At 42.1% G+C, this 27,532-nt stretch overlaps 1 protein-coding gene across 1 annotated transcript in view; it reads left to right on the top strand.

The window, feature by feature from the left end:
• Positions 1-27,532, top strand: part of LOC145399783 (uncharacterized) — a 192,194-nt gene that overhangs the window by 45,004 nt on the left and 119,658 nt on the right. The window contains exons 4-5 of the mRNA XM_080272335.1: positions 16,996-17,144; positions 22,298-22,379. Of these exons, the coding sequence (XP_080128461.1) occupies positions 16,996-17,144; positions 22,298-22,379 (231 nt within the window). The remainder of the gene's footprint in view (positions 1-16,995; positions 17,145-22,297; positions 22,380-27,532) is intronic.

Genomic DNA, 27,532 nt, shown 5'->3' with positions numbered 1-27,532 from the left:
CACACACACACACAGCAACGGAGCTCTTCCTGGATCATGCAGAAATAATAGCTAAATCAACGGCGAAAAATGTTTGGATAAGGAGAGATGCAAATGAGGAAGAAAGAGCTAAAATAAAGTAGCTAGTAAAGGAAACAAAGGCAAAAGACGAACAGAGAACGGAGGAAGAGAAGACAGTGTTTTATTGGAGAGTTATAGATCAGAAAATGAGGAAGTGGTACCAACGGAGAGAAGGAGAGAAGAGGGTATAAAAAACAACAGCAAAAATTTGAAAGTTGCATATACTAATGTTGATGGTTTTATATCGGCTAGGTTGGAAATCAATGACTTCTTGAGGGTTCATGAACCTGATGTTTTGTGCTTTGTAGAGACTGAGTTAAGAGAGGATGTTGATGTCCATATGGGAGATAGTAAATACAAACTGTGGAGAAGAGACAGAAAAGAAAAAACGGGAGGAGGAGTGATGATAGCAGTGAAGAACAAAATAATTGTAGATACTGTGGAAATGGAAGAGGGACGGGCTGAAGTGATAAATATGAAACTAGAAATTGGAGAGAATGGTGGGAGAGAAATGGCAGTAGTATATGTTCCCCCTAAGACAAAAGCATGGAATGATGATGAATACCAGGAGATGTTGTCAGACATGGCTAATTATTTACAGAAAGTGATTGAGAAAAGCAACAATATACAGGTAATTTTAATGGGGGACCTTAATTGTAAAGAGGTGAACTGGGAGGAGTAGGACTCAGGAGGCGGTGAAGATTCGTGGGGCACTATGTTGTTAAATATATCAATGAACAATGTGATGACGCAGTGGGTCAAAGAGGAGACAAGATTCCGAGGTGAGGACACACCAGCAAGATTAGATTTACTTCTAACCAAAGAACCCGATGTAATAGAATCCTTGAAATATCTTTATCCTATAGGAAAAAGTGATCATGTGGTCATTGAGTTCCAGATGATAATAGGGAACGCAGTGCCAAGAGACGAGTTTTATAGGCAGGGAAGATACAACTTTGGGAAAGCAAACTTTACGGGATTGAGAAAATTCTTTGAAAATGCGGATTGGAGAGAATTCCGAGAGACAGGAGAGATACAGAGGAAGTGAGAAATCTTTCTAGACCTCTATAATTTGGGAGTGGAAAAATATGTGCCAAGAGTAAAGGGGAAAGAAAACAGGACAAAGGGGTGGTTTAATAGAAGGTGTATGATAGCAAAGAAAGAGGGGGACATGGCGTGGAACACCTGGAGGAAAGGAGGTAATAACAGAACAAAGGAAGAATATAAAAAAACTAGAAATGAATGTACAAGGATGCGTAGAGAGGAAGAAAGGAACTTTGAAATAGGTATAATGGACAAATGTAAGGGTGAACCCAAATTGTTTTATAGATGTGTCAATGGCAAATTGAAACAAAAGGAAGGCATCACCAAACCGAAAGTAGATGGAGAAGTCTATATGCGGCAATGCAAGCTGAAATAATGAACAAATATTTCCAGTCAGTTTTCACCAGTGAAAGTGAGTTTGTGAAAGGGGAGGGTGTGACTAGATATGTAGTGATGAAAGATATAAAAGTGGAAGTACAGGAAGTTTATAAATTTCTGGAAACTCAAGATGTAAGGAAAGCCCCAGGACCAGATGGAATCTCTAATTGTGTACTGAAGGAATGTAGAGAGCAACTGGCGGATAAGATTCATGGTTTAATTGTGTGTTTTCTGGAAGAGGGGAAAGTGCCTCAAGAATGGAAAAGGGCAAATGTGGTTCCATTTTATAAGGGAGGAAACAAGGAAGAACCCCTGAATTATAGACCAGTGTCCCTAACCAGCATGGTTGCAAAATTGTGTGAGAGAACCCTGAAAGATAGATGGATGAAATATCTGGAAGAGATGAACATTTTGGCTGATAGTTTGGATTCAGAAGTGGATGGTCATGTGTTTCCAACTTGTAGAGCTTTTACTCAAGAGCAGTTGACATGCTACAGGAGAGAGATGGTTGGGTGGATTGTGTGTATTTAGCTTTGGAAAAGGCCTTCGACAAGGTACCCCATAAGAGACTGTTGTGGAAACCAGAGCATATAGGAGGACTGAAGGGAAACCTCCTGGAATGGATGAGAGACTTTCTGAGAGACAGACAAATGAGGACAGTAATAAAGGACAGGATGTCTGGATGGAGAGAAGTAACAAGTGGAGTCCCCCAGGGGTCTGTGTTGGCACCAGTAATGTTCTTGATTTACGTTAATGATATGGTAGAAGGAGTGAACAGTCACTCAAGTCTGTTTGCTGATGATGCAGATATCCTGAGGAAGGTAGAGGCAGAGGAGGACTGTAAAATGCTGCAGGAGGATCTGGATAGGATACATGATTGGAGCCAGAAGTGGAAAATTAAATTCAGTGCAAAGAAGTGTAAAATTTTGGAATTGGGTAAAAGTACCAAGAGGCCATCACTGAATTATATGATGGGTAATGAACCTGTCACAAAAGCGAGAGAAGAGAAAGACTTGGGAGTGCTGGTCCAGGATAGTTTGTCTCCTGAAAAACATATTAACAAGTTAGTTAGAGAGACTTATAAACTTCTGACTAACATAAGAGTAGCATTTCATTACATGGATGAGGAGATGATGAAAAAATTAATAGTGGCCATGATCTGCCCCAGGTTAGAATATGCAGCAGTATTGTGGTCCCCACATAAAAAGAAAGATATAAAGAAGATTGAAGGAATACAAAGAACAGCAACTAAGATTGATCCCAGTCTGGCAGATCTGTCGTACAGAGAGAGGCTGGAAAAGCCGGATTAGCCTTCCCTAGAGGAAAGGAGAGAGAGGGGCGACCTGATTGCAGTGTTCAGGATCATGATGGGAGTAGATAAAATTAACAGAGAAGATCTGTTTTTATGGGATGAGAGAGTAACAAGAGGACACGGAATGAAACTTAAGCCTACTTGAAGGATATCAAGAAATATAGTTTTCCTTATAGCTGTAAAGACCTGTGGAATAATCTGGACAAAGAGATCGTCCAGTCTAAAAATTTAAACGTGTTTAAAGGAAAATTTGACCTATTGAGAAACGGACGGTACTCCACGAGCATAGCTCATTTCCTGTATATCACAAGTAGGTAAATACAACTACAGTAGGTAAATACACACACACACACACACACACACACACACACACACACACACACACACACACACCGCTCGCTGGCTCAGTGGTAACATTCTCGCTTGCCATCTGGTAAACGGGAATTCGCGCCTCGCTCAGGTTGCATAAAGTTTCATTGACGAAGTGGGTGGTTGCTGTCCCCCTTGAGCAAGGGGACGGGTGTGTGCATGTGTGAAGGTCACAGCCTTGCCCTTAGATTGGACTGTATGAGCTCTCAGCTCCCTTCCGGGAAGGTAAAAGCTGACGATCACAACCATCAAGTGATCCTGGTCGGCCCGATGAATTACACACACACACACACACACACAGACACCTGCACTCCTCCACATCCCACAGAATGCTGCATGAGTTAATATGTAAGTTAGTAAATAGAACATTTATCAAAGAAAGTGCCATTTAGAACTAGCTGTATGTTATCATGTATGAGTACTCTGTGCTTAATGGTCTTTGTTCACTAAAAACCACAATGCCTGGGGTATTACTGGAGAACAAGATGTTTGGCTTTAACATCAAGGTTCTGGCACCAATTAGTTTATATCGAGGGTTTACCATATTTTGTTGTGGAAAGAAGTTGGAAGCTTGTAAGTGAAGTAAAAGAGATACTACATGAAAAAATGAACCATACAGTATTGATTAGGGTTTAAAACCATGCCAGAATTGTCTGTGATAGTTTGTCCATATATGCTTCTGACTTTCACTCAGTGACCCCTCATTTCAACTATTTTGTTAGGAAAAGAAGCAGGAAGCTTGTAAGTGAAATGGATTCTGCATGAAAAAATGAACCATGCAGTATTGATTGGTAGTATCCTACTTGTTACAGTATAGTAAAATCCCAATTATCTGGTATCCAGACAGCCAGGAAATTCACAGACTGGCAAGTATATAATAAAAATGTAACTGTGCACCACTTTGAATGTCCACCCCTGCACAGGATAGTCACTTGTCATGTGAGACTGGGTGAAGTGAAGGCATGTCCGGTCAAGGTCATTTGCTAGTTGATCCCCTTCCCAGCCCTCCTGTCCCTCACTTTCCCATCCTCTAATTTAGTAACCCTACATGTTCTCTTCCATCTGTCTGTGGGTGACTCTACACTGAGTGACAAGCCAGATGGTTTCCTACTCACCAGGAAACCATTTACTACACTGGGTGGTAACCATATAACCAGACTATGGCACCTGGTGGATTAATGGGTTATTAAGGTGCTCCTGTCAGATTGAGCTTGAGCAGGTTTATATCCAAGGGATGGTTGTGGTTTATTGCTGACATAATGCCACTCAGGCATGAGTGAGGCAGGTCACTCTCATCTTAAATGTCAAGACCAACTTGCCTTGCCCCGGGTTCCTACACTCTTTGTGGGGCAACACAGGATTAGATGATGACAATGACATACCTCCACAAATCACCAGTCATCTTATCACTGCCAGGCAGTAAACAAGCATGCTGGCTCATGTGTTGTGCTAGTAATTTGCACATTCCATGATGCCTAACGTGCAAACTAATCTTCAGTACATTGTGTTCACCGTGAAACAGAAGCTGGACGAATGCAACAGTCTTGAAAATGGCGAACATTTTAAGACACTGATAGAAGAATTTAACGTAGGAAAATTCACAGTTTATGCTATAAAGTCCTAGGAAGCCAAGCTCAAGTATTTTCTTGTGAAAAGGAAGATGAATAGATCCATTGAAAAAAGGTATACTCTTCATTGGCTGAAAATGTGTGGTACCAGTATGGTTTTCTACCTAACAAGCTGATTCTAACTACCTACGAGCTTCAAGTATCTTACAGTACCTTGCCAAGTTAATTCTGTTAAAGATTATTCATTATTTTTTCATAAAAGAACATGGAAAAATATGCTACAGAAGTAAATCTTCATCATTTATTGGTGAACTGATGATTTGGAGAGAAGTGTTGTGCAGTAGAATTATCACGTCTCCCATGCTCTCAGTTGTGTATACAACCGCAGACCACTCATTTATTTCTCATCTGACCATTGTCACTCCACCTCTCACTTGCCACTCAGCTGTTTTGCAGATAATGCAATAAACACATTGGAATTGTATGCATGGTAATTTTGTCCAGTAAAACAAATGCTTCATTTCTATCAGCTAGATTTTATCCTTTTTGCTAATGTGGATGTGTTCTAAGATGGCAGTGCCAGTGCAAATACATTCTAAGATGACAATGCCAGTGCCAATGCAAATTGCATTCTAAGATGACATCATCTTAGAATGCATTTGCATTGCCAGAAAAGGTAAAATCTGGCTGATAAAAATGAGGCATTTATTTTGTTGGACAAAATTACTGTGCTTGCAGTTCCTATGTATTTGTTGTATTATCTGCAAAACAGCTGAGTGGCAATGAGGAGTGGAGTGACAGCAGTCAGATGAGAAATAAATGGATGGTCTGTGGTCATGTACACAACTGTGAGCAAGGGAGTCTTGATAATTCTACTGTACAACACTTCTTTCCAAATCATTAGTTACCAAATAAATGCTCAAGATTTATTCCTTTAGTTTATTTTTCCATGTTTGAGGAATAAAATAATCATTAATATTTATTCGTAAGAAAATGTACTTGCTGTGTGCATTTTGCACCACTACATGACACTCCAATCACATGTGTTACATCTATGGTGTGTGTTTAAGAGACTGTTCAAATGGAAAAATGTTAGAGTGGCCCCGGATACAAGTGGTATTTTATATACTGGAGTCTATGTACAAGAGTATACAGCATCAGATATCCAAGAAAAATCAGTAACCAGGAAGGTAAATTCCCCAAGCATCTTGGTTAATTGGGATTGTACTGTATTAGGTTGTATTAGATCACTGAAAAGAGGAAATTTTGCATTCCCGGCAGAAGAGTTTAACACCGTGCCAGAATTGTCTCTATGATACTTTGTCCATATATGCTTCTGTTGTTCACTCAGTTACTCCTTCCAGGGGCTCGTGTGACTTGAGGGTGGGTGGGCATCCATATAGGCCATGCTGACAGTTACAGTACTTAAGTGGAATGGCACCCTAAATAAATGAGAAAGCAGTGTCATGTATTCATATCGAAATCCTTTGACATTGTATGTAATGGTTTATCTGTACCAAAGCCATTTTAATCCATCTACAGCCAGACACCTTTTGGTTTATGATTTACAACAGTTGCTTTACTTCATGCCTATTGTACATCATAATCTTTCCTCCATAATCTACTTCATTCCAGGTTTCTGTATACCATAACATGCCTCTTTCCCTACTGAATGCTCAGGCCATTATTAAGCAAAATTTCTTTTACCTCATTACAGTGCAGCCTCATTATGCACCCCGTTATGTGACAGATCGCTGCAACGACAATTAAAATGTTGTACCCTGTCTGGGTACGACGTTAAAAAATTTATTGTGATTTCATTCCACATATATTTTCGGCGGCTGCCTCCAAGAATTTCGTGCAGATGCAGTGAAGCACGCAAGCCAAAATGGCTGCCCAGTGTTTACATTGGCTGTAATCATTGCCTTTCATTCTATTTTGAACACGAAAGGCCACTGAAACGTCATTGTTATGCAAGTGCTTAGCAAATACTGTAGTGCAGTGTGCACTGCTAAGTGAAGTGATACTTTTTTGTGTGTGAAAAACTTAAACTTGTGACTTGGTAATTGTGTCACCCTTACATAACCATCATCCCCTTTTGAGGCCTCTACACAGCTGACTGAGCAAAGATGTCTGCCCAGTGTTTACATTGACTGTGATCGTTGCTGTTTGTTCTGTTTTGTGCATGAAAGGCCACTGAAACATCATTGTTATTGCCAGATAACAGTGCAAGTGCTTAACAAATAGTGCGGTGTGCAATTTTAACCCCTAAAGTCCAAGATTATCTGTCGATGTGTTCGGACCGTGGTACATAGAGTCCTGACATTATTGATCATACACAAGCTACCAAAAACTGGCGCAAAGTATCCTTGCCTCTTTGATGACATATATGGAATCTAACCAATGAAAAGTACAATATCTGGTGGTGTCTGGCCTCATTGGTCTTCTTAGGTGTAGTGGGGGAGGGTCCCTCCCACTGCCATCTCTCCACCTCCCTCTGCCCCACTGGGCCCTGTCCTGAGTGTCGCCTCCCACCCAAACCATCCCCATACCCCCTGTAGACCATAGTGAGTGTTCATACCATGCATATTCTTTCCCCCCAGAGCCCCCCCACACTACCTCCACCTCTTATTGTTCTCGGGCACATGGCATTTTCAAAGCCGCACTCCACCCCATAAATATTATTTACTTTCATGCTCATTCTTTCATCTGTATTCATTAACAATTTTCATTCATACCTTGAACTGTTTTATGCACAGGAATGCACTTGTATTGTTTTCAGTGATTTCCGTAAGGTTATTTAGTTAATAGAATGTATTTTCCAAAATTTTCCTGTTTTCGTTCGTACGCAAGGGGTGATATTTTTTGAGCTTGGGTGGTCAATAGAGCTGTAACCATTAGGCATCTTAGAGTGAAATATACATTTTCAGGTGTGTTAATTCAAGCTCTTGAAATCTGTAAGACCAAAATTTGCCCCTGTGAAAGTTGAAGAATCAGATCCGAAATGCAGCTTGGGGGATAGTCAGGGTCGGAGGTATGCAGTCTTTAGGGGTTAAGTGAAATGATACTTTCTGTGTGTGTGAAAAACTGAAACTTGTAACTTGAAAATCATGTCAACCTCTCTAGGTTTCTACACGGCTGACTGACCGAAGATGCTTGCCCAGTGTTTACATTGGCTGTCATCTATGCCTTTCGTTTTATGTTGTGCATGAAAGACCACTGGAACACCATTGTTATTGCTAAATAAGATTGCAAGTATTTACTTAGCAAATAGTGCAGTGTGAAGTATTAAGTGAAGTAATACTTTTTTGTATGTGAAAAACTGAAACTTGTGACTTTGAAATCATATCAACCTTACATACCCATCATCCCCTTCAAGGCCACTACACAGCTGTCTGAGAGAAGATGCCCACTCATTGTTATGTTGGCTGTGATCATTGCCATTCGTTTTATTTTTTGCATGAAGGGCCAGTGGAACACCATTGTTACTGCCAAATAAGAGCGCTGGTGCATAACAAATAGTGCAGTGTGCAATATTAAGCGAAGTGATACTGCATCCTTTTGTGTGCAGTGGTCATTCAGGCCCTCCAACTGTTCCCTGTCTGGGGGGGGCGGGACCCTTGGTGAAGACTTGCGCTAGCATGGAACAAACTTAAGGTGCATGGCTTTTTTTTTTTTTTTTTTTTTTTTTTTTTTTTTTTTTTTTAAAGGTCATTTTTGGTTTTGTGGTTAAGGTCACCCTCACTGACCCCATTCAACCCTTGTTATATCGACCTCGTTACACAATAGTTTGTTGTGCAATAGGTCATCACTTGACGCAACCCTGTCGCATAATGAGGTTGCACTGTACACATGCAGCATGTGTTAGGAGTGCAATACTGTATGGTAGTAAGACCTGGGCAGTAAAAGAAGAGGATATTCATTGGCTCAAATGTACAGAAATGACAGTGATTAGAGTGATGTATACAGTATTTTGTGTATTTGTAGAAATAGAGTATTCTGGAAAAAGCAAAATACACTCAATCCTCGGGTACCGTGGGCAATAGGGAGTGGACAAGGACCGTAGTACTCAAATCCGCGCCAGTCAAACAATAGGTTTGCCCAATGTACAGTGTACAGTGTGTTCTGGCAGCTTTCCAGAACTCTCACTTTTACCCATTGTTACCACCTTCCCTTACATAAATTACCCCCAATTATACCCACCATCAGGTAAAATGCTGAAAGAGATATAGCTGTTGTAATTAATAACATCAGCGGTATTAAAAATAGCATTAGCAAAAACAAAAGTTTAGCTGGGTACCCTTGTGTTGTTGATACATAAGGGGCTACCACACGGCACCTCATACGAGGTTTGCCGAGGATACGATGGTAAATCGGAACGGTAACGTGGTAAAATTGCCGACGATACCACAGGCATTTGGAACCCTTCTGTATGGATTCCTGCCGACGATACGACGGGCAAAACAGTGTGACCAAAACCCAGGCTACTCGACAGAGAATATATCATACTACATTATTAAACATTTAGCCTAACACTGAATACTTATTAATATTTTATAATAAATATCAATCGTTTTGAAGGCCTTATAAAGAGTTAATATTTCCTACACCAAGGAAACTGTGATGTCGATAAAATGTCACGTATTTACAACTGGGGACTCCACTGCAGGTAGAGTAGACAAACCAGTCGCCACCTGAAAACACCACCACAACAACAACGTACTGATGGCTTTATCATCGATTTCCTGGACAAGGGCAGCTGAATTCGGCCTTATAGAGAAATTGAGGCAGTTCCGCGTGTGTACCAGTTTGTAAACAAAAGTTGCTTCTCCTTATTCTTTATCGAGTCAGCGACAGCGATCACTGTCCACAGTCGCGAGACGGGGCTCTGGCAACAGTGTGAGAAGCATGTCCTTTGCCGAGGATACGAGGAACATGTGTGATAGCGTCCAAGTTTTGTTCCACTTAAATCTTCCTCAGCCGTTCCTGGTACGAGGTACCGTGTGATAGGGCCTATAGCTCCCCTGCACTCTCCCCCCTCCTTCCATCCCCAATATTGTTGTCAAAGTTTTGCCTTCCCTGGTATCATGTGGCCTTCGGGAGAGATGTTTGGCCGTATGCTTAGATAAAAATTTATTGGCCTGGCGGTTTAAGGGATGAGTTGAAACGAAAATGTTTGCTAGCCAGAAATAAATCTCTCCTTCATCCATGTGTTCTCGTAAGTTAGCGCTCAGTTTCACATTCTTCGTTCGATTTTGCACATCCCAACAGGTTTCGGACTGACTGAGCATATGCCTAGTTGTTCTTTCTCTGAAGCTTCGCAAAATGCATGTGAGATTCTCAGGCAGCTTCAGGACAACATACAAACTTTCACAGCTGCCAGGTTTATGTCACCTGGGTTCCCACACACAGTCTTCTTTAACTTCTCCCGGTCCTTCCAAATCGTTCTGATTGTGCTTTCATTTATGCTGTGCTTTTTTGCCATTTCTGTAAACGTATGCTCTACCCAAAGCAGTAGATGGACCTTACCAGTTCAGTTCATATTCCTCCAGTTTTTTTTTCTGGCTTTACAGGGTGGTAGATTACATTTCCCTGCTGAAAAATTTCCCACTTTTTATCATGTTCCTTAAGCCATACCTGTGATTGTCTGTCTTGACATATTCAGAGATGACTTTCGTTTCCCAGTTTCTTAACTGGATTAGGTTAGGTTAGGTTTAGTTAAACACTTAGGTTAGGACAGGCCCTTTTGCCATTACGATGACAAGTCAGATGAGTTGACACAGTGGAACATAGCAAAAAAGAACGGGGAAGAAATTGCTCATGAAACATTTATTTACCACCCAGAAATAGTCAGAAAAATGTACTAGACTACCAAGAAGAAGGACAATGATTGTGGAAGTGAACGCTAACTTACAAGAACTCATGGATGAAAGTAATTTTTTTCAATTTAGCAAACATTTTCATTCCATTTTGTCCCCCTAAAACTGCAAAACCTGCATGATTGTGAGGGAAAGTCAGTGAGACGAGAGAAATGACTGATAACTGTATGCTTAGTTGGCCTGAAGTGTGTTGGGAAGGTCGAAATCAAAATAATAATGTGGAACTGAACGCCAGCTTATGAGAACACATGGATTAAAGTTCTCTCTCTCTCTCTCTCTCTCTCTCTCTCTCTCTACTTCTTTCCATTTCGTCCCCTAAAACTGCGAAACCAATTATGAGTGTGGTGTAGAACAATGTAAGGCATGAGAAAGGATAGATTACTGTAAATAGTACTGTACTCAGTTGGAAATGTGTTGGGAAGCGCAAAATTGAATGAAGAATGTGGAACTGAACACTAACTTATGAGAACACATAGATGAAAGAGTAATTTATTTTTATTTTTTTCTAATTAGCAAATATATTCTTTCTATTTTGTTCCTTAAAAGTGCCAAATCCATCATGAGTATGGGGTAGAATTAGGTAAGGCACGAGAAAGGACTGATAACAGTTTTCTCATTTGGTCCAGAATGTATTTGGAGGCGTGAAATCAAATGAAGAATGTGGAACTGAATGCTATCTTACAAGAACACATGGATGAAACATTATTTTCTGATTCTGGTAGGTGGGAGTGCCCATCATCCACCCACTTAGTTTAGTGGTACACGTTTTTTTTTTTTTTTTTTTTAGGGTAGCTCTACATTAAGTGGCAAACCAAATGATTTCCTATAAACCTGGAAAGCATTTACAGCACAGGGTGGTAACCTTATAGCCAACCAACATGTGTTCCTTACGTGACAACAAGTGGGTTGGTGGAGGGTTCGTGCCCCTCCCCAGAAAACAACTAAACAAAAATACGAACAAGAAGCCTCGGACCAGGATTGACCAAAAGATGACTACAAAGGACATGGTACGGACAGCTACATGGAATGTAAGGGGTGCAAATGATGAGGTGAAAGTAAGAGAGAATGTCCAGGTGCTTGAGGGTGCAAAAGTGGATGTATGTGGACTAACTGAAACTAAATGTAGAGGTGAGAGTGCGAGAGAATGGGAGTATGGGTCGGGTATATGTGTGGGAGTGGGTGAGAATGAGAGGGCAAAAGAAGGAGTGTGTATTGTTGTAACAGATGGAAGGAGAATATAACAGAGTATTGGTCAGTTGGCCCAAGGATTGTGTGGGTAAGATTGAAAGTTGGACTACAAATGTGGTCGATTGTGTGCGTGTATGCACCAGCACAAGATCATGCAAGCAGAGTGAGAGAAAAGTTCTGGACAAATGTGGAAGTGTGCATGGAAAATTTTGAAAGGATTGAGAGAGTGTTTTTGATTGAAGATATGAATGGAGAAGTAGGGAATGTGAAGGTGGATGGAGTAGTTGGTGAGTGGGGTGTGCCTGCAGAGATGGATGAGAATGGCAGTGCTTTAGTGGACATTTGTGCCGGGAGGGGGTTGGTGATAGCCAATTCCCTCTTCAGGCACAAAATGATCCATATGTATACATGGCAAATGATGAGAAGAGTGGATGGTGAACTAATGAAAGGAAGGCAATGATTGATTATGTGTGTGTGGATGACAGGATGAGAAGGTGTGTAATAGATGCAAGAGTATATAGAGGTTGGGGGAGTGGACTTTCTGACCACCACCAAGTGGTGGTCAGAATCAATGTCCAAATGAAGTGGAGAAATAGAAGGGAAGGACAGGAGGAAGTAACTCATAGAAAGAGGGTAGAAAGGTTGCAAGAGGATGGAAAAGGGCAGAATATAAGAGCGAAGTGGAGGAGCGATTGGGTAATTATGGATTGGAGTAGATGGAGGACGTGGAAGTTGTGTGCAGGATATTCACAGAAAAAATCTTTGCAGCTTGTGAGGTGGTGTATGGGGTGAAGAGAAGATGAAAGAGGGTACAGGGAACAGCATGATGGAATGAAGAGGTGAGAGAGGCTGTGGCACAAAAGAAGAAAGCATATAGTGAGTGGATGAGAAACAAGGGCGTGGAAGAAGTCGAGAGACTGAAGAGAGAGTTATATGTAGAGAGGAAGAGAGAGGTGAAAATATTAGTGAGAGAGAATAAGAAGAGAGTGGATGAGGAATTTGGAAGGAATTTGAGTGTAAAGTGGAGGCAGTCTAAGAAAATGTTTTGGAAAGAGGTAAAGAGAGTTAGACATGATGCCAAGGAAGTTAGTTAGGGAGTGAAAGATAAAAATGGTAGATTACTAGTGGAGAATGGAGAAAAAGTAAGCAGATGGAGAGAACGCTTTAAGGAATTGTTGAACAGAGAATGAAAGTAATGTGAGTGTAAGTGGCTGGGGAATGACAGAGAGGAGGGATGTGAGAAGAGAGGAAGAAATCAGTAGGATGGAAGTTGTGGAAGCAATGAAGTAAGTTAAAATGGGGAAAGCCCCAGGAATTGATGGAGTGTGTTGTGAAATGCTGAAGCATGGGGGAGAGATAGTGGTAGAATGGATGTGGAAAGTGTGCAGATTGGCCTGGGAGGAAGGTAGAATCCCGGAGGATTGGAAGTCAGGTATAATTATTCCCTTGTACAAAGGAAAAGGGGAAAAAGAAGTGTGTGGTAATCATAGGGACATTTGTCTTCTTAGTGTAATAGGAAAAGTATATGGTAGGATACTTACTGACGGAGTTAGGGAAATAACAGAGGAATTAGTTGGAGAAGAACAGGGAGATTTTAGGAATGGAAGAGATTGTGTAGATCAGATATTTATTCTTAGATCTTTAGTGGAAAAGTTTCTAGAGAAGGGAAAGAAGCTGTATGTAGCCTTCATGGATTTGGAGAAAGCATATGACAGGGTGGACAGACAAGGATTGTGGAAAGTATTAAGAATATATAGAGTAAATGGGAAATTGTTGGAGGCCGTGAAGAGTATGTATTAGGGTGCTAAGGCTGCAGTGCGTGTGGATAGTGAACTGAGTGAATTTTTCTGTTTGAAGGTTGGATTGATACAGGATGTGTCATTTCTCCATGATTGTTCAATCTGTATATGGGTGGGGTTACAAAAGATATACAAGTGAAGGCAGTGGATGTTGGAGGGGCCCTAATGAGAGAGGGCAGTGTTTGGACACTCCCTGTACTGTTGTTTACAGATGATACTGTGTTGTTAAGTGGAGACAAAGGGGAGCTGCAAGGCTTGGTGGATGAGTTTGGGAGAGTGTGTAAGAAATGGAATCTAAAGTTGAATGCAGGAAAGAGTAAAGTTATGGCCTTTGACAAAAGTGAAGTCAGTGAATGTACAGTGAGGTTGGATGATGAGGAAATGGAAAATGTGAGTGCGTTTAAGTACTTGGGTAGTGTGATGAGTAAGGTTGGAAGTTCAGAGGGTGAAGTGCTTGAAAGGGTACAACAAGGAAGAAAGGTTGCTGGTTCCCTGAAAGCAGTGATAAGAAACAGGGAAGTGAGCATTGACGTTAAGGAGTTACATGACAATATTGTGATACCAACTCTAACGTATGGAAGTGAAGCTTGGACGTTGTTGGAAGGACACAAGTCAAGAGTGAGAGCAGTGGAAATTAGTTATTTAAGAGGAGCCTGTGAAGTCACATGGAGAGACAGACTGACAAATGAGGATATAAAGGAGCGTTGTGGTGTGGATGTGGATGTGATAGCAAGCATTAGGAGAAACATATTGAGGTGGTTTGGCCTTGTGGAGAGGATGGAGAGTGAGAGACTGATGAGGAGAGTGTATGTGAGTGAGGGGGAGGAGGGGAGAGGGAGGGGGAGGCCAAGGATGAGATGGTGGGATGGAGTGGCGAGGTATATGAGAGAGGGGGGGGTGAGCTGGGAGCAGGGCAGTGAAATGGCGGGGGATAGGGAGACATGGAGGCGATTGTTTGTGGCCACCCCTCATGGGATTAAGGCATCTGGCAATAGATAGATAAATTTGTGTTCCATTTCTTCCCCTGAAATTGCGAATCCCATGAATTTTCATCAAACCGTACAGCCTTGAGTGTGCCCAGGAATGGTACCCAGACGTAAGCTGGCCAGTAATGGCGAGTCTGGAGGGTGACGTCACCTCGCGCAACTCTCAAATTTCATTGCCAGGCCAGCTGACTTCCCGCATGAGCTCGAGTTTTTCCGTGTGTTTACATGACCCGTCTCATTATGCTGAGCGTGTTAGACCAAAAACTTGTTATATTCAAGGATTGAGTGTATTCATCATTCTTTTTCTGTGTCTGCCCTCCTTTCTTCATATTTCTCCCATCTTTCCTGTCACTTCTTATTGCTTTTCTTTCCTTTACAGGTGGCTTTACATTGAGTGACAAGCCAAATGGTTTCCTGTAAGCCAAGAAACCATTTACTACGCTGGGTGGTAACCATATAACCAAACCATAAGTGCTCCCTACGTGTCAGCAAGCGGGTTGGTGGAGGATTAGTGCCCCTCCCCATAAAATAAATAACTCAAAGTCAAATGGCCACCCCTTATGTGATTGTGGCATCTGGCAATAGATAAATAGATAGAGTGTATTCAAAAGTACACACAAGTTAATTCTCCATTTGGCTGAAGTTTATAAAACACATGACTCACTTGGTTAAGTGGTTGGTGGGGGCACTTACCATCCTCTCACACGATGTAGTGCTGCTCTCGGATGCCAACCCATCCCTCTCTCATCCTTCTTTCCATGTTTCCTCTTCTGTATTTCATTCCTTCATTCTTTCCTCTTCCTTCTGCCTATGAGTGGCTTTACACTCCCTCATCTGTATTCTTTCCTTCACTCTTTCCTCTTCCTTCTGCCTATGGATGACTTTACACATTGTGACAAGCCAAATGGTTTCCTGTACACCAGGAAACTATTCAATATGCTGGAAGGTAACCATATAACCAAATTATGGTGCATGGTGGTTTAGTGGGTAATTAAGGCACTCCAATCAGATTGAGCCTGTGTAGGTTTATATCCAAGGAGTGGTTGGGGTTTATTGCTCACATAATGCCACTCAGGGATGAGTGAGGCTTGTCACTCTAATTGTGAATGTCAGGACCAACTTGCCTAGTCCTGGGCTTCTACGCTTTTAATGGGGCGGCATTGGATTGGATGGTGGATGGATGGGTGACTCACTTGGTTGGCCAGGAAAAGAAATTCAATGAGACTTGTGGTTTTGCCTTTTGCTCATGATCAGTTTAAAGTGAGGAAGAGTGGTTGAGTGTGTAAGATGCTAGCAAGTTTTAAAGTACCGTTGCATCCTAGGGACTGGTTACACATGCGCTACTGAGGCTCTGAACCTCCAGTTGGACAACTCTGGTGTAGAAAAGAATGACAGTTACATGACAGTTACCAAAACTTCTTATTTTCCATTCCTAACCCTAACAGTCGAGGTAGCTTCAGCTCTGGCACATGTTCATACAATATGCTGTCTTTTCCAGAGTTTAAACATGATTGCAAGCCAACAACCAACCTGAATGGGAGGGGGCATTAGTACCTCATCTTTGTCCACCCTCCTGATGACAGCCAATTAAGATGTCCAGTTTCATTGTTTGACACATTGTCTCTCAATTTCTTCAGCATTCATGGCCTTTCCTCTAAATTCCTCTGCATTGAATATCATCATTCTTCCTCCAAACCCCGCCTTCTTTTCCTTAATGAAACTCAGCTGACCAAAATAACTGATAATAGCTCTCATTCTACATTGGTTGGTGGGGGTGCTCACCATCCACTCAATCAATGTATTGCTGCTTTTGTGTGCCTGTCTTTTCCTCTCATGCATCCTTCTTTCCTTCCTTCCTCTTCTGTCTCTCTTGCCTTCATTCTTTCCTCTTCCTTCTGTCTACAGGTGACTTTACACTGAGTGACAAGCCAGTTGGTTTCCTGTACACCAGGAAAGCATTTACTATGCTGGATGGTAGCCATATAACCAAATTATGGCACCTGGAGGTTTATTGGGTAATTAAGATGCTCCAGTTGGATTGAGCCTGTGCAGGGTTATGTCCAAGGGGTGGTTGGAGTTTATTACTCACATAATGCCACTCAGGGATTAGTGAGGCTGGCCACTCTCATCTTAAATGTCAGGACCATCTTGCCTAGCCCTGAGCTCCTACGGTTCTCATGGGGCAACACTGGATTGGATGATGAATGAATGAAATATCCCTTTACTCTTTAGATTTTCTCGTAGCTACTCAGTTCATAGCTGTAGATGATGGTTGGATTGTTTCAATAGACTTAGCCTCTGTTGTTATGTTCCCTTGGTGTATCTCTGTGTTTAACATGTTGATCATGCCAAATGTATGTGATAGGTAGTAATGGTAGGGTAATGACTTAGAAAAATATTTGTTTTCAACAGCACCCCAGCGAGACACCCCACGACGATCATCCCGGTCAGTGCAGAGGTACGGTCATCTAGACATTGAATCAGAGGTTGGTATTGACTCTGATCCAGATTTTCACCTCAGTGATTCAGATGATGATCCAGACTTCAACCCTGTCAAGAAGGTATGTCAGAGTAACCCTAAATCTATAGAACCTTTTGAGTGCACTGGATTTCTAAACTCCTTCAGTCTAGTGATATTCTTCTTACAATCAGTTAATTACATTCAGCTTAGGAGAGAAATTTCAGTCTGGAGGTCTTAGAGGTATTTCATTTTGAAAGATCCTTTGTACTGTACAGTATATTGTATCACATCATTTGGAGGTAGCAATAAACCAAGAAGTCATCATACTGAAGGGGATGTATCTTGTACAGTACAGTAATCCCGCATATTTCGCGGTAGTTACGTTCTTGTAACCCCCGCGAAAAGTCAATTCCGCGAATACTCTATTAACAATTGAAAACTTGCACTTGTGTCCACCATGCTGCCCATCACACAGTCCATGTCCATACTGATTGCGAGAAAATTCCCCGTCAAAACATGGACGATTCCCCTTCAGAACAATTCGCACCCTGGACGATTCCCCGCCATTCTATAAATATCCTAATCAATACTTTCATCAATATACTTATTATTAATTAATCAATACTTTAATAACTATATTTCAGGGGGATCCAGCAAAGTCTATGTTCTGTAGCGTAGGTTCTGGATATTATTTATTAGTTGCACCTTTAGTCAATAATTAACTTGTTTCTTCCTCGCTGTAGTCGCCTTTGAATTATATTCTAGCGTCACCCATAGCTATCTTTATTAATGAAGGCGAATTGTTTTGTGTTTGTTGTGACTGCGAATTGTCCCGAAACCTCCATACTCATCCCGAAATACCTTCTTACAAGATTGAAAGCACATACTCCATTATGAAGGAAAAACGTAAACACCGTACTGTAATACACAATTATCTACACATTTATTAACAAAACAGTACAAAATAAAAAGATGCATTAACTGGTGATAGCAAACACTCGCACGGTCGTTTCTTAGCTTGTCCAGTAACACAATTTTCTCTGCTAAGGTCATAACTTGATCGTTTTGTCACTTTGGAGTTCTTACTAATTGTATTATTAGCCTTTGGTGAGGCTGGCTTACGTCCTGGGGCCATGTGGAAAGCAAGTGGGAGGCAAGAGGCTCATATCATAGTGTGGTTACAACCACAACAGCCACTTAAGGCAGTCAGGCGTGGACTGAAGAATGCGAGGCAGAGAGCAGTGTTGCCATATCCAAACAACGAAATTATGCTAGGGCAATGAAAAAATTATGCTAGATTGAGCATATTTGTTCCAAGTAAAAAATGAATTATGCTAACTTGAAGCTAAATGATAAAATTCTATACATATTCGTGCAGCATATTAATTATATATTGTTTACTATGAAAATATTAAAATGAACCTACATACAGTAAGAGGATAAATATCGGTATCTACCCATACTGCTTTTTCCCACGAAACTTACGTTTTTCTGATGGATTTTGATGTGATTCGTTCGATTTTGAGCATCATTTCCGTCGGAAATAACCAGATTTTGAGATATGACCCCCCCCCATCCCCCTGAAATAGTGAGGGATCTTTGGGGAATCGGGGGTTATAGGGAGGGGGGGAAACACAGAAAATGGTCATTTCCGACTGAAATGAAGCTGAAAATCGAATGAATCATACCAAAATCCATCGGAAAAACCTAGGTTTCATGGGTAAAGTACAAAGCTCAAACTTATCCTAACCTAACCGAACCTAACCTAAAACCTAACCTAACCTAACCTAATCCAACCTAACCTAACCTAACCTAACCTAATCCAACCCAACCAAGCCCAAACTGAAAGTAACCAACTATTCAAACATCTTACCTTATTCGTCTCTCTCTCTCTCTCTCTCTCTCTGATTTGTAGCTTTTATAAAATTATTCTAAAAATATTCCATTCCATTCTGAATTATGCTAGAATGATTCTAAAACTTCTAATATGCTAAAAAATATTCCAGACTCGAAAATTTGATCAAAATTATGCTAAAAGAATAAAATTATGCTAGATATGGTAACACTGGCAGAGGGGCCATGGGAAAGGGACAGAGGGTGGCGTGAGTACCGCGCTACAATTGGAAGCTGCGGGAATTTCAATTTTTTTTTTTTCTGTATATTCAAGGATATTTTTGTTGAACTTATTAATGCTAAGAAAATCCGCGAGAGGGCAAAACCGTAGACAAAAAATCCGCAAAAAATGCGGGATTACTGTACTCTGTTTTTCCTGGTGAGAGAGGATAGTGTTTGGAAACTCCCTGTACTGTTGTTTGCAGATGATACTGTGTTGTTGAGTGAAGATGAAGGGGAGCTGCAAGGCTTGGTGGATGAGTTTGAGAGAGTGTGTAAGAAACGGAACCTAAAGGTGAATGTAGGGAAGAGTAAAGTGATGGTCTTTGAGAGAGGTGAAGTCAGTGAATGTATAGCGAGGTTGGATGGTGAGGAATTGGAAAATGTGAGTACGTTTAAGTATTTGGGTAGTGTGATGAGTAAGGATGGAGGTTTGGAGGGTGAAGTGCTTGAAAGGGTACAGCAGGGAAGAAAGGTTGCTGGTTCCTTGAAAGCAGTGATAAGAAACAGGGAAGTGAGCATGGAAGTAAAAAAGTTACTACATGACAGTATTGTGATACCAACTCTAACGTACGGAAGTGAAGCTTGGACGTTGTTGGAAGGACACAAGTCAAGAGTGAGAGCAGTGGAAATGAGTTATTTAAGAGGAGCTTGTGGAGTCACGTGGAGAGACAGGCTGACGAATGAGGATATAAAGGAGCGTTGTGGTGTTGATGTGGATGTGATAGGAAGCGTTGTGAGGAACACACTGAGGTGGTTTGGCCATGTGGAGAGGATGGAGGGTGAAAGACTGACGAAGAGAGTGTATGTGAGTGAGGTGGAGGGTGGAAGAGGGAGGGGGAGACCGAGGATGAGATGGAGGGATGGGGTGGAGAGGTATATGAGAGAGGGGGGTGTGAGTTGGGAGCAGGGTAGTGAAATGGCGGGGGACAGGGCGACTTGGAGGCGATTTGTTTGTGGCCACCCCAAACGGGATTGAGGCGTCTGGCAATAGATAGATAGATAGATAGATAGATAGAAACAGTATGAACTGGAGAGGTTAGATAGTGGTCTTCATTAACCCCACTTTAACCAGAGAATCTTTCTTATGGAAAGTAAAATAATCTGAAAGCAGCAGTAATAAGCAAAGCAAAGACCACCTGAATCAAGATGTTAAAGTGTATCCATTAGCACTGAGAATGTTAATTAAATAGTTTTTAACATGTCTGCTGACATCATGCAATGTTTTACTGTAAACATGCCGATGACAACAAATTAGTACGAGCTATAAAAAACTGTGAACAGTTACAGTAAAACCTCACTATAACGGACTAATTGGGGCCCAAGCCATTCTGATACAAGCGACATCTGGACTTCCCCTGCTAACCCGGACTTTTTCTGATATGTCACACTTTAGTCTGGATCGCACCAACATCTTTTTTTCATTAGCACTGTTGTTTGACTACTTGTTTCCAACTTATATCCAGCACACTACATCTTTAAGATCCTAACCCACTCCAATACCCATCCAACAACCATCATCAGGGTCACGACAACCACCCAGCGCCCATCCAGTGCCCATTATCAAGGTCAGGACAACTTTAACAAACATCCTTTTCCTTCACCATCCCCATGCCCAAGCTGGACTGAGGTCAGGCAGTCTGGACCGCTTCTGGCATTACCGGACTATTCCTTACACATAAGAATTTAATCCAATGGGCTCCTGGAGTCCGAGAAAAGCTAATTGTGGTATATTGAAGTCCTACCATCCACTCACTCAATGTAGTGCTGCTCTCGGGTGTCTGCCCTTTCCGCTCCATCCTTCTTTCCATCCATCTTCTTCTGTCTTTCTTGCCTTCAGTCTTTCCTCGTCCTTCTGCATATGGGTGACTTTACACTCCCTCTTCTGTCTTTCATTCCTTCATTCTTTCCTTGTCCTTCTGCCTGTTGGTGACTATACACTGAGTGACAAGCCAAATGGTTTCCTGTACACCAGGAAACCATTTACTACACTGGGTGGTAACCATATAACCAAATTTTGGCACCTGGTGGTTTAGTGGGTAATTATTGTGCTCCAATCGGATTGAGCCAGTGAAGGTTTATATCCAAGGGGTGGTTGGGGTTGATTGCTCATGTAATGCCACTCAGGGATGAGTGAGGCTGGTCACTCTCATCTTAAATGTCGGGACCAACTGCCTAGCCCCAGGCTCCTACGCTCCTCATGGGGCAACATAGGATTGGATGATGGATGGATGGATGAAGTCCTTTACATTGAGGTTTTACTGTGTATATGGGAAGGGAATAGAGGTCATTGGTACGTTTATCCGACCCTACTCTGCCATCCCAAGCACTCGTGCTGTTACTTTTTCTCGGATTTTTTCACCCACATGTTTACATGTTTATGATACATGGAGTAATTTTGTTATATCTCCCGCGCATCACAGAATGGGTTAGGAGACTCAAAAACACATTGCCAGGTGTGCCAGATGAATCTATTCACATCTGTAAGAAAAAGAAATTGATTTTAAAACTTTGAAAGAAAAATGATCTTAGTGGTAGGTGGGGGCACTCACCATCCACTCACTCAGTGTAGTGCTGCTCTAAGGTGACTGCCCTCTCCACACTTCCTTCCATCTTTCCTTTCTTCCACTTGTCTTTCTTTTCTTCATTCCTTCCTTTTCCTTCTGTCTATGGGTGACTCCACACTGAGTGACAAACCAAATGGTTTCCTGTACACCAGGAAACCATTCACTATGTAACCATTTAACCAGTGTATGGTGCCTGGTGGTTTAGTGGGTAATTAGTGCACTCCAGTCAGATTGAGTCTGTGTTAGTTTATATCCAAGGGGTGGTTGAGGTTTATTGCTTGCAGCTCGCATAATGCCACTCAGGGATGAGTGAGGCTGGTCACTCTCCATCTTAAATGTGAGGACTGACTTGCCAAGCCCCAGGCACCTATGCACCTCATGGGACAACACAGGATTAGATGATGTATGTGATGTGTGAAAAAATGGTTTGTAGGCTGGCCAGAGAAGTCTGTAAATTTCTGAACCCATGGCCACTGGGGGATTAATGTCTTATAGGTGACGATGTATTGTTGCATGTAATATTTTATGGCAGTGGTCATCTTGAAATGCTTTCATGCAACCACTTTTCTTACAGACTACAACTGTTGTGAGTGATGAGGACGAAGCAAGACCACGCCGAGGTCGGGGGAGGGGCAGAGGGGCAGGCGGTTACAGAGGTAAGTTGGAGGTTAAATAGTTGGTGTGTGTGTGTATATATATACATATATATATATATATGTATATATATATATATATATATGGATGGATATATATATATATATATATATATATATACATATATATATATATATATGGATGGATATATAAATATATATGGTTGTGAGGCATGTGTAAAGGTAAATCGGCATCTACGTGAATGGTTCACGATGTAAGAGTAAATTGACATCTAAGTGAATGGTTCACGATTTAAGGGTAAATGGGCTTCTAAGTGACTGGTTCACGATGTAAAGGTAAATGGGCATCTAAGTGAATGGTTCATGATCAATGTGGGCTTGCGACAGGGTTGTGTGATGTCCCCCATGGTTGTTCAGTATGTGTATATATGCAGTATATATACAGTACATTCCCCTAGTATGCGAGTATATGGGCGGCAGGGGACGTCGCGTACTAGGAATTTGCGTACTGTGAATACGTAAACTTATGGGAAAAATTACATATCAGCAGCTCCCCCCTTCATGGGCAACCCTTGAGACGCCTTTCAGACCTAAGTATTGTACTATACAGGGAAACTATCTAAGACATACTACCTAAGATAAAGTGAACCAACAAGATTATGGCTGTTCACCTTTACCCAAGAGGACAACAGGCATGATGGAGGTAAGAAGAGGATCTGAGGCAGGATTAGGCACCTAGCGTGCATCTCCTGCATCACCCACCACACCACCCGACGCACCACCTTCCTCACCACTTTCGTCACCAGCACTTTCGACACTTTCGCTAGCTAACGCACTCACTTTGTTCATAAACCCTTCAAAGTCTATTTTTGACACCTCAGACATCGAATCAGTCTCTTGATCCTCCTCAGGATATGGCTTTTCTGATGTTGAAGGGAGTGATTCCTCATTTTGTTCAAGCCGAAGGTAAATGGGTGATGAGTGTTTGCTTCCGTCTGTTTACTTCCTGCTTGTACTTGTCGGTGTAGTAGCAAAAGGTTTTGTCCAGTGAAGACATCACCTCCTCCACTCGCAACTGAGAGCGTTCGATGTCCTTGAATTCTTCCTTGAATTTATGAAAGGCACACAGTACCCAGCAGATCTCCATCATAGACAAATCTTCACTCTCCATCACTGGTGTTGCTGGCTTTTCTGCTACGATCTCCTGCTCTGCGTCGGCCTCATCCACTCGCTGCACAATTTCCTGGGGATCCTGCTCACCTGCTGCTGAATGTAAACCCCTGATCTCCTCCAGCAAGACAGCCTGAAACCCGGGCATAGCTCGTGCACCTGTGAGAGAGACTACCTCGGCAGCGACCAGGGACTGAAAGCCGCTTCCCGGTGCAATTTCACACAGGTGCGGTACAAGGAGACGCCAAGCATGGTTAATTGTTGCAGTGGTTATATCTGCCCAAGAGGACAACAAGAGAGTGATGGCATCCTTGAGGTTGAATGACCGCCAAAAGCCATTATAGTCTTCTCAGGAGTTGAAGTTGGTTGTGTGGGTGCTGTGCATGGTGAGATTGAAGCGGGTGGTGAGTCCAAACCATCCTCGGCGTCCATGACATCACTCCCAGCTGTGTTCAAGTCAAGAATTGCCTGCAGTTCCTCACAGCTGTCGGTCTTGCTGCAGAGGTGATCGTAGAGGTGTTGGTGGTATCGCTGCTTGACTGTTGCAATCAGCTCCTGGTCTAGCGGTTGGATGAGAGAGGTTGTTCTTGGGGGCAGAAAAACGATCTTGCATTCCTTGCTGAGGTCTGCTAGCCAGGTTGGATGACTTGGGACATTATCAAGGATGAGAAGCACCTTGAGGGGATGCCAAGTTCCTGGGATTTTGCCTTGGCATTAGGGATGAAATGCCGCAACAGCCACTCGGAAATGATGCTACTTATCATCCAACTATTGGAGTTGCTGTACCAGTATATCTCACTGTCATCCATGCAGCACAGATTCTTGTAACATCTGGAGTGTGCTGCAGTATGCACCACAACAGGCCGCATCTTGTGTGAGCCTGATAAGTTCACGGCGAACATGACTGTTGTCTTGCTCTTGTCGATTTTTCTGCCCCAGGCCTGGCGCTGGTGCTTACTAATATAAGTACACTTCGGCATAGCCTTGTAGTATAGGGCTGTTTCATCAGTGTTATAAATTTGGTCCCTGCTGTAGCTGCCCTCGTCTATTATCCCCTTTAGGATGGCTGGATAATCCCTGGTCGTCATTTCATCTGCTGATGCACGCTTCCCTGTGAGGTGAATGTGACATAGCTCCTTCCTCTTCAGAAAGCGGCAAAGCCATCCCACGGAGGCTTTAAATGGTTTCTTTACAGCAAGCTTCAGAGCTCCAGCTTTGTAGAAAATGTTGCCCTGGTCCCTGATGTAGTGCCCGTTCAGTGGAATTCCTTCCTTCCTTCTTCCTCAGGATAAATGTAGCCAGGTACCGCTCCATAAGAATTATAGCCTGGTTAGTCAGCCTGCTTCTCCGTCCAATGCCGCTGTCCCATATGTCTTCACAGTCTTCTTTATGGCCTCCCTGTTAGCCCATATAGTTCGTATGGACGATTCTGCCAAGCCTAGTTCCTTGCCAATGGCTGTGTTACCCTTCCCACTCTCCTTCTTCCTAATGACTTACATCTTCATGGCATGGGTGATGCACTTCTTCCTGGAGGAGGGGACAGACCTCCTGGCTCACAGAAAAAATAGCCTCAGAGTACGTGGGGACGTACCTGGAACAGCGAGTGTACCCTCTGTGCGCTTGAGTTTCCTCTGGTGGGACTCTCTCTCACCTCGCCACCCTCCAAGTGGCGCATATGGGCATTGCATGATGAGTGAGCAGCATTGACGTCACAAGGTGGGCGGAGCGTAAGTAACCGTTATCGCTTCTTGGGGGGGCAGTGTCGCGTACTCAGGGTAACCCCAGATTTGGGCCACTCTTCGTTCCCCGTCTCGCCTACAAGGAGTTCAATTCTCGTACTTTAAAAAAAAAAACGTACAAGGGGGATCGCGTACTTGGAACTTGTGTACTGTGGGGATGTACTGTATATATATATATACAGTATATATATATATATATATATATATATATATATATATATACACACAGCAAGCTCGCCCCCAACACGTGGGTTTCGTTCCTAACGTTCGAAACCGCTTAAGTTTTAACTACTACTTGTTTTGCTCCCAAGATCTCCTAAACGTGGTCTTTTGCTGTTATCTGCCATTGGTAATCAATATAAAGCACTTTAAGTGGTTAGAAGGTTTATTTAATGTTATAACTTACAAATACAGCACTGCACAGCAAAACTTTAACATACAAATACCTAAACACAAGGCAACATTCTGATGCCGAAACCAGTCGGCGTCGGAATGTTGTGTTTACGTATTTGTATGTCGAAGTTTTGCTGTGAAGTACTGTATTTGTAAGTTATAACATTAAATAAACCTTCTAACTACTTAAAATGCTTCATATTGATTACCAATGGCAGATAACAGCAAAATACCACGTTTAGGGAGTCTAGGGAGCAAAATGGTTTCTGGACTATTCGCTGTCAAGCCAGTTCGCCGTCACAACGATAACAAGACACCATAGACTTTGATGGATCCCCCTGAAATATAGTTATTAAAGTATTGATTAATTAATAATAAGTATATTTATAAAAGTATTGATTAATTAATATATTTATAGAATGACGGGGAATCATACAGGGTGCGAATTGTCCTGATGGGGAATCGTTCGTGTTTTGACGGGGAATTGACATGATGGCGAATTGTCTTGGAACCCACCGTTCGTGTATAATCTATAACTGGTTACAAGGCTTTATTTAATGCTTTAACTTTCTTTAAGTGCTTCAACTTACAAGTGCATACCAGAATAGTAAATATTTAACTTACAAATACAGTACTGTGGAAAAGCAGTACAGCAAATATTTAACAAACAAGTAAAAAAGGTAATATTCTGATGCCTATCAGAAAACTGGTTATAAGACTTTATTTCTTGCTTGAACGTTATTTAATAATACTTTAACTTGCACATAAACTTACCAGAACAGTACTGTAAATATTTTACTTACAAATACAGCACTGAGGAAAAGCAGTACAGCGAATCACATCACGTGATCAAAACAAACCGTGCGTGCTGAGCTGATGTTCGAGGATTTGGCCTATCAAAGGCCTCTCTTGCGTAAATATGTAGTTTTCGTAATGGTTCTTTAATCTTACATTATCTTATACATATCCCAGCACTAACCGTGTATAATTGCGAGCGCGTTCGGTGAGAACGTGTTCCGGGCAAGTTTGCTGTATATATATGTATCAAGTTTGCTGTATATATATATATATATATACACACAAGTAATCCCTGTACTATCCAGATGCCCACTTACCAGACATTGTGGACCTGGGCCCGGATGCACAAACGGCCTTAAGGCTACACATGGCCTTAAGTTGGGTAGTTTAAGGCCGTAGGTTGCTAGAGCCCATGAACAAAGCACCTACAGGAGGGTAAGCCTCGGTAAGACCACCTCAGCCACTGAGGCTGCGTCGGGGCAGCCTTACCTTACTGAGACCTGTAAATAAAATTGCTCTGATTTGATATTCTCTATAGCACAAACCAGACCAGACTTGTTATTGGTTATCTCGGTATGGAGTAGATGGTTGCCTGTGAACTAGATCATGTTTTGTGAAGGGAATGGAGGTTTCTTGGATCCACTGAACCCCCTTAACATAAATGATGAACATACATTGAGACAATATAGCCTCCCCAGGAGCGAATTCCTTTGTTTAACAAAACTGGAGCCTCATATTGGGAGTGTCATGCTACACTCCCATGCCATTCCTGCCCACACAAAATTTTTTTTGGCAACACAGACGTTCTACGTTAGTGGGAATTTTCAGTGTTGTTGGAGATACCAGTGGTAGTCATCAATCAAGTGTATCCAAAGTGACATCACGTGTGACAGATGGTTTCTACAGAAAAGAACTCAGAAAAATTTTGATGACCAGTGGTTTGCTGAGAAGGACAGAGACTAGAGGGTTACCACAGAATTTAAAAAAAAAAAAAAAGTGCTTTGGCCCCCCTGGGGAGGGGGGGAGGGAAGGATACATCCCTAGTATCCCTGCTTATTAGAGGCAGCTAAAAGGGGTCATTTTGTCTCCAGTCTT

Source organism: Coenobita brevimanus, chromosome 6 (assembly GCF_032717465.1).
Source record: "Coenobita brevimanus isolate Jiangsu-jjx chromosome 6, ASM3271746v2, whole genome shotgun sequence".
Lineage (NCBI taxonomy): Eukaryota > Metazoa > Arthropoda > Malacostraca > Decapoda > Coenobitidae > Coenobita > Coenobita brevimanus.
The sequence above is the reverse complement of the archived record's forward strand: the minus strand, read 5'-3'. Positions and strand labels throughout refer to the sequence as shown.